At 37.4% G+C, this 7,572-nt stretch overlaps 1 protein-coding gene across 2 annotated transcripts; it reads left to right on the top strand.

Moving 5' to 3' along the window:
* Nucleotides 1-220: 220 nt before the first annotated feature.
* LOC110778561 (neutral ceramidase 2) lies at nt 221-7,572 on the top strand. 2 transcript variants are annotated; one of them, XM_021983110.2, is made up of 10 exons: nt 221-512; nt 1,455-1,849; nt 2,183-2,391; nt 2,857-3,210; nt 3,762-4,026; nt 4,696-4,966; nt 5,066-5,191; nt 5,859-5,922; nt 6,576-6,745; nt 6,890-7,572. In XM_021983110.2, the coding sequence occupies exons 2-10, from the start codon at nt 1,506-1,508 to the stop codon at nt 7,436-7,438; spliced, it is 2,352 nt and encodes a 783-aa protein (XP_021838802.1). In that variant the 5' UTR covers nt 221-512; nt 1,455-1,505; the 3' UTR covers nt 7,439-7,572. The 2 variants fall into 2 exon arrangements, with proteins under 2 accessions (XP_021838802.1, XP_056686807.1); XM_056830829.1 differs by lacking the exon at nt 221-512 and adding an exon at nt 569-674.

The raw sequence follows: 7,572 nt of genomic DNA, 5'->3' as shown, positions 1-7,572 counted from the left end.
ATAATCGTAATTGTACTACTATACATTATTATTATATATATGAGCCACAGTCACCCGTATTATGGTAAGCCGTATGCCCGTATCATTATATTCACATCAAATAGCCAATACTTCTGCTTACCCAATACTTCTGCTTACCCTAGTTGTACATTGACATTGTTAGATCTGTAACCTAACCCAAATCGTGTAATGAATTCCCGGATACGGTCGCTGGCAATCTGGCATGAACATGATGAATGAATTTTTGAGTTTGAGTAAAGCAACAGCATAGAAACGCCAAAACTGACGAAGTTTCACTTCATTCTAATGGCATGTAAAACACTGGGTCCCACTTTTCCATTATTTTAAGAAAACTTCCCAACTTCCCAACTTTTGTTTCACACACACTAACATTCTTTCTCCTTACTCTCACATTTTCTTTCCCTTTTTTCTGCCCCTTTTTTTGGCTAAAATTTCTCACGATTATTTACTCTACTCGTCGTTGCAGTTGGCGCGAAATTTTAATTTTCTAGGTATTGATCTTCGTTGATTAATTTTTTTTTTTTTTAATTTTTAATTTTGTAGCTGCTTAAATCTTGATTTATGAGTAATTTTGGTTGTAATTATCTGTGAATAAGCTTTTGTTCTTCTTTATCAGATAATCAGAAGAATTACTAAGATATATTATAGTCAAAGTAAGATGATCTGTTGCTGATGGATTTGTTTTTTAATTGTTTGTTATCTTTGGATTATAATTCTGAACGTGCTTAATTGTTGACGAACTTGTGGTTGATTTAATGTGATTTATTTTGGTACTCCAGATAATTGCGAAAGTTTAGCTAAATTGATTGTTGATAATGGGACTGTCAATTGAAGTAATACAGTTAGGATTAGCAATAATTTATAGCAATCAATAAACAGAAGTGGGACTTAATTTGTGATCCAGTAACAAGTCAAGATAAGAATGTTGGGTGGTTTTGCTAATTTCTCCTTCATTTACACTGGTTTGTAGTCGTCTTTTGCTTAACATAATTTCCAATGATATTTAAACTGAAAAATCCAAGAGAGAGAGATGTTTTATAGGTAGCAAATATAGAGGGTGATCTATGAAAATTTGTTTGAGGGCGAGGGGGAAGTGACAAGGGATACTGAACTGAGTACGGGAGAGGGTGCAGAGGTGGAAAAAATCTGACCACGGATGAGTTTCACTATAGTTGTACTGAAATGTATAATGGGGCTTATTTGGGAGGTGATTTGCCAGTTCCTGGTTCAAGGTTTTTTTACAATGGTAGAAATATATTCTGAAGTCTGGAGATGAAAAACTGTGTTCACATCAGTTTCATTGCACTATTTTTATTTTTGGTTTTTGTTTTAAATCTGCAATTATTGGCCAATTGTTCCACTAGTTGTGATCTATGAAATTTGTAAATGTTGTTTGTGCTGATACCACTTTGTTTTTTTCCTTTTCTCTGAAGGCATATGAGGAGGTTTGGATAGATTTTATTGCACCTATATTCGGCTCCACAATGAAGCTGCTTTGTTCCTCTTGTCCCCTAACAAAGGGAGGATGCGGAGTCATTCGGCACTGTCTTCTACTTACACTGCTATTTTTGACCGCAAAAGGAGCACTCTCGACTTCCAATTATCTAATTGGGCTTGGTAGTTACGACATTACAGGACCAGCAGCTGATGTGAATATGATGGGATATGCTGATACGGAACAAATTGCATCTGGTCTCCATTTTAGGTTACGTGCTCGCACATTTATTGTGGCAGAACCTCAAGGAAATCGTGTAGTTTTTGTGAATCTTGATGCTTGTATGGGCTCACAACTCGTGACAATCAAGGTGCTTGAGAGGTTGAAAGCAAGGTAACCTCTTTTCTGTCTATTACTCTATTGTGGTCATAAACATGTTGAATCTACATGGAAACTGTCCCTATTAGCAAAATGACCATGTTCATGAAATGTGACTTTTTTATTAATTTAAAATAGCGTTTATTTCAAGTACTGTGACTTTTAGGTGGTAGGAGGCAAGAGCGGAGAGTTAATTAAACCTTAAAACAGAACACATGGAAATTAGTTATTGACCAAATCTATACTTATATAAGGTGATTTAGTTTCCTAAGGTTTGCTTCTGTATCTTAATGCATCATATTTGGAGAGTTCTTTGTTGTTATTATCTTTAAAGAGTTTTGTTTGCAGGTATGGGAATCTGTACACTGAAAAGAATGTTGCTATCAGTGGCATTCATACACATGCTGGTCCTGGGGGCTATCTGCAGTATGTTGTATATATTGTCACTTCTCTTGGATTCGTGCGCCAATCTTTTGATGCTCTTGTTGATGGCATTGAGCAAAGTATTATACTAGCTCATGGAAATTTGAGACCTGGTTCGATGTTTGTAAACAAAGGTGAGTATAACTTTCCTGTGCACTGTTCTCTAACCAGGGGTGCCATGTGGCAATAGTTCTAGATATAGCATAATGTTTTCTGATCTACTAGAAAGCTTTTGTTCAGAGTTTGTACATTCCTATGATATCATTTCATGTCTTGTTCTAACCAAAGATTTGTGTCTTCTTATGTTGACGGGGTTAAGTAGATGAAACCTTCTTTGATGGACAAAATAACATGCTGTTTGTTGTTCTTGTTTGCGTTTTTTACAAATTGTTTTGTCGGCCTTGCTATTGAGAGTTTCTTACATGATTAAAAGGCATAAGTTACTTTTGTAAAATATGATTTCTGCCCTTCTCAAAACTTTATTTTGCGTATTTATTCGTGTTTTATCTAACAATCTTTAAAGCTACTTATGGAGTGTTGGATAGTGTGTTTATATTCATATCTTCTCACTTCTGTTATGCATGCTACACCTTGCACAGGAGAGATTCTTGATGCTGGTGTCAATCGTAGTCCTAGTGCTTATTTAAATAATCCTTCTGAAGAACGCAGCAAGTACAAGTATGATGTTGATAAAGAGATGAACCTCCTGAAGTTTGTAGATGAAGAGTGGGGGTCAGTGGGCAGTTTTAACTGGTTTGCGACTCACGGGACGTCCATGAGTCGCACAAACTCGTTGATAAGTGGGGATAACAAAGGTGCTGCCGCACGATTTATGGAAGACTGGCTTGATGGGAAGGATGACGGGAATGTTTATTCTGACAAATCTCACACTGAATCTACTGAAAGAATTCCCAGGCGAATTTCCAACATCATTCCTGAATATAATGACAAGCGTAAGTATCAAGTATTATTCCAAGTACATAATGTTCTCAGGATGAATTTTTCTATAGTGTTTGTTTTTTTCTCCAATGGTCTTGGTGTCTCGCTGCAGCTCCAACCTCTGATGTGGTTAGTGTGAAGTCTTCACATTAGATTAGAACTACTACTTCTTTCCAGAATATATTGATAAATATTTTTTTAGTAAACTCTAGTATCTAATGTGAGAAGGGCTTTCTGGCAAGTTATTTGATGACTATATTATTTATTGCTTCCACTGCTGAGTAGCTGGAGTCTGGAGAAGACCCTGGTTGGAAGTATTGGATTAATAATTGTTATGACATGGCAAAGAGGCCTCTTGTCCCCTCCTTAAAGTCCTTAGGCGTGTTAGTGTTTCTGAATCAAACACGTATGTTGGTGTGCATGTGTTTGTGCCTATGCAAACATAATGATTGCTAATGATGAGTCTGTCCTGTGCTTTTGTCCACATCTAGCCTTGTTCAAGCAGACATTGCTCTGATATATGAGGATTTGGTTGTTGAATTCTCCTCAATATTTCTTTATGCAGATCGCGAACTATTGGATCTTGCTGCTTCCTTTCAGGCTTCTTCTAGAAGAGAAGTTACCAAGTTTTTGAGCATTTCTAGGCGTGTTAGAAGCTCTCTCCGGCAGAGTGACAAACCTAAATTTGTCGCTGCATTTTGTCAGTCAAACTGTGGTGATGTTAGTCCGAATGTACTTGGCGCATATTGTATTGACACAGGCCTTCCTTGTGACTTCAATCATAGTACATGTGGTGGGAAGAATGAGCTATGCTATGGCCGAGGGCCAGGGTATGTAATGCACCATTCTCTTATACAAGTATATTTTTACTGATATACGTTTTTATTTGCTGTACCTGTAGACTCTTATTTCTAGGGGAGGTGAGTGAGTGTAAGAAAAAGGTGGAAAAAGTGAGAAAGAGGTTGTAAAATAATGGGTATTAGTGGGTAAAGTAGGAGAGAGATGATGGAAGGTGTAATTATTATGGGGAAAAGGGGTAACTAGTAAGATGGTAAAATATGTTTGCCAAAAAATAAAATAAAGTAGAAGTGGGTAGAGAAAAAAAAACGCCATTTTTTGGAAAGTGGGTGCAAAAAAGAGAAAAAACAGAAGTAGTTGGTATACTTTCACGGCCTATTTGGTAGCCGGCCATAAATGGTGTCAATGGGAATGAATTTGTATGTAAATTTGTAAGGAAAATCATATTCATTCCCATGGTAATGTTAGTTCACTCAAATTGTCTCTTTTTCTTTATAAATTTCCATTACCATCCATTACCATATGGGCATATTTATGAAGAAATACCAAGTTTGAGACAAAATTTCATTACCAAGGACATCATGATGTTATTTTCTTGCCAAATAACACTTAGATTTGTTCCTATTCCACAATTTATTACCGGCTACCAAACGGGCAGTCAGTGACCATGCAAATATTTTAACTGTAACTTTTTATCACAGTTACCCTGATGAATTTGAGAGCACACGTATTATTGGGGAGAGACAGTTCAAGAAAGCTGTTGATCTTTTCAAAACGGCATCCGAACAGATAAAAGGGAGAATAGATTTTCGGCATGCTTATGTGGACTTCTCTAAACTTGAGGTGACAATCCCTAAAGAAGGAGGTGGCAGTAAGGTAGTCAAAACATGTCCGGCTGCAATGGGATTTGCCTTTGCTGCAGGTACTACAGATGGACCAGGAGCTTTTGATTTTAAGCAGGGAGATGACAAGGTAATTGAAAACTCTAAATTCTTTCTCTATTATTAAATATGTCATTGATTAGTGTTTGCAAAATCACTAAATCACTATTCTTATGGTGCCTATGGTCAGGGTAACCCCTTCTGGAGACTAGTGCGTAATTTACTGAAAACACCAGGCAAAGAGCAGGTCGACTGTCAACAACCAAAACCAATCCTACTTGATACTGGTGAAATGAAGTTGCCATATGATTGGGCGGTAAGTTTCTTCGTGGCAGTATATAGCTATGCAAAGTTATGTATTCCCAAGAATTTTGATTAAAGGTATGAGTGAAATACTTGCACAGTTGACTCAGGACTTATTGTTTCTGCCAACTCTTGCTGGATGGTACAGCCTTACACCTGCTACCTGTTGAACTTGAGTGGATCACTGACTTGCTAGACAATTGTGTTGAAGTGTCACTCTATTGGTAAAGGGGATGAGTTGTAATAGATAATGGAAGTAGGTCATTCTTTAAGAGTGTCAAAGCCAAAACTTGTTCAATTATGTGACATAATTAAGAGCTGGGGTTTAGCATGAAGGCTCCAGTTTCCACTGATAACTGAAAGCAGAGTTTAAAAATAAAACTAAAAAAAAAAATTACAAGGTTGAGAATGCAACCAGGTTGCATGAAAATATAGTATAACCTTCTTTTTCTTCCTTTCTCTTTTTGGGGGAGATATAGTACTTGCAATATAATATAATACGAAGTATAATATAGTTTGGCTGACTTCTTAATTTTAGAAATTTCATAAATGAGAAAGAAAGTGGAAACTAAGAACTATGTTGTTCCTGATGGTTCCTTGTGTGATTTAGTAACTTAATTATTGTTGATGATAGTTTGATAACAAGATCTTTTACCTTACACAAGATTGTTCTTCTGCAGCCTGCAATACTCCCAATCCAGATCTTGAGAATTGGGCAGTTTGTTATCCTGAGTGTACCTTCAGGTAGTCTTTCATCTAATTTGTTAGTTTTCAGCAAAAATGTTTGCTTTTGTAATCCAGCTTCTTTGTTGGGCAGTTCGTAATCCTGTGTATCTACCGATTATCTTGCACCTTGTTTTACTTTTAGCCATTGAAATGTTTGCTCCATTATTTGTTAGTAGCAGAAATTAGAATTCCAGGTCTCGATACAAGTATTGATGTTGATGGTTGAGAGGAGAGAGACTGTTTCTAGTTCCCCAGAACGCAGGATCCTTCTGATGCTGGATAATTAGATTCACGGTGTCAAAGTTTTTGGTTTTTTGTTTGTCTGATAATTCGGTATTGAATGTATTCCTGGGAGCTGGCACCTTAAAATTGGTCTTAAATGTGCAAAGTACTCGTCTAACACTGATCTCTTAGGAGCAGAACCTCCCCAGCATATTATTATATTCCTTCTAAGGCACAAGGGTTTAAACTTTTGGATATTATATTATTTGCCGAGGGGATGTGTTTGAACTTTAAAGAAATTGGGATACCATAGTTAGCCGTTAGCATCTTTCTAGCCTACGTGTGAAGTTCTAATTTCAGAAAATTAAGTTTCGTATAGTTCATGGCATAAAAGTACATCTTCCCTTTTACTTTTATGGCGGCTGATGTATTTAATTACTCTCCCCCAGAATTCACAACAATGGCCGGTAGGCGTCTCCGGGATGCTGTGAAGGAAGTCCTTATAAGTGCATCCAAGGAAGAATTCAATGGCGGAGTTCATGTTGTTATAGCAGGATTGACAAATACTTATTCACAGTATGTTACCACCCATGAGGAATACCAGGTCCAAAGATACGAGGTCAGTTTTTCAGTCCCAGATTGTTGTGATAGTGTTTTATCTTCCTGTTGTACCATTGCTTATAACAAGTTAGTTGTGTTAAAGCTCTATATCTATATCTGTAGTTGAGTAGAGTAGAGTAGTGACTGACATTGTGTTTTACAGGGTGCTTCTACTTTATATGGTCCACACACACACAGTGGCTTCATTCAAGAATTCAAGAAACTTGCTACAGCCCTCGTCCATGGCAAGAGTGTTGAATCAGGGCCCCAGCCGCCTGATCTCCTAGACAAACAACTGGGCTTTCTCACTCCAGTCGTGTTGGATACTGCTCCTCTTGGTTCAAACTTTGGAGATTGCAGCACGGATGTTCCAAGAAATGCAACCTATAAGAGAGGCAATATGGTGAGTGTTGTTTTCCGGTCAGCCTGCCCGAGAAATGATCTCATGACAGAAGGTACATTCGCTTTGGTGGAGATTCTCATTGGAAAGGACAATTGGGAACCAGTGTATGATGATGATGACTTCTGTCTCCGTTTCAAGTGGTCAAGGCCTGGGAAACTCAGCACACATAGTCAAGCAACAATAGAATGGAGGATTCCTCAAGGAGCAGTTCCAGGTGTGTATAGAATACGTCATTTTGGTGCTTCAAAAGGGATATTTGGGTCAGTTCGCCACTTTGAGGGTGCATCCAGTGCATTTGTGCTAGTATGAGATTGCTTTTGTAACTTATAAATTACATCTTGTAGTAATCATTTTAGAAATAACATTGGACTGCCTGTGTTATTCATCTCTAAGATTTAATTGCAAAGGTTCATAGAGAATATGCATATGGATTATCACCGTCA

Source organism: Spinacia oleracea, chromosome 6, assembly GCF_020520425.1.
Source record: "Spinacia oleracea cultivar Varoflay chromosome 6, BTI_SOV_V1, whole genome shotgun sequence".
NCBI lineage: Eukaryota > Viridiplantae > Streptophyta > Magnoliopsida > Caryophyllales > Amaranthaceae > Spinacia > Spinacia oleracea.
Note: the sequence above shows the minus strand (reverse complement) of the source record. Positions and strands in the feature narration are given on the sequence as shown.

Excerpts from the sequence above, each read along its gene's own strand:
- LOC110778561 (XM_021983110.2), top strand. The coding sequence starts at position 1,506 with ATGAAGCTGCTTTGTTCCTCTTGTCCCCTAACAAAGGGAGGATGCGGA. Across the intron at positions 2,392-2,856 it reads TTCGATGTTTGTAAACAAAG|GAGAGATTCTTGATGCTGGT; the intron begins GTGAGTATAACT and ends CACCTTGCACAG. Across the intron at positions 6,746-6,889 it reads ACCAGGTCCAAAGATACGAG|GGTGCTTCTACTTTATATGG; the intron begins GTCAGTTTTTCA and ends TGTGTTTTACAG.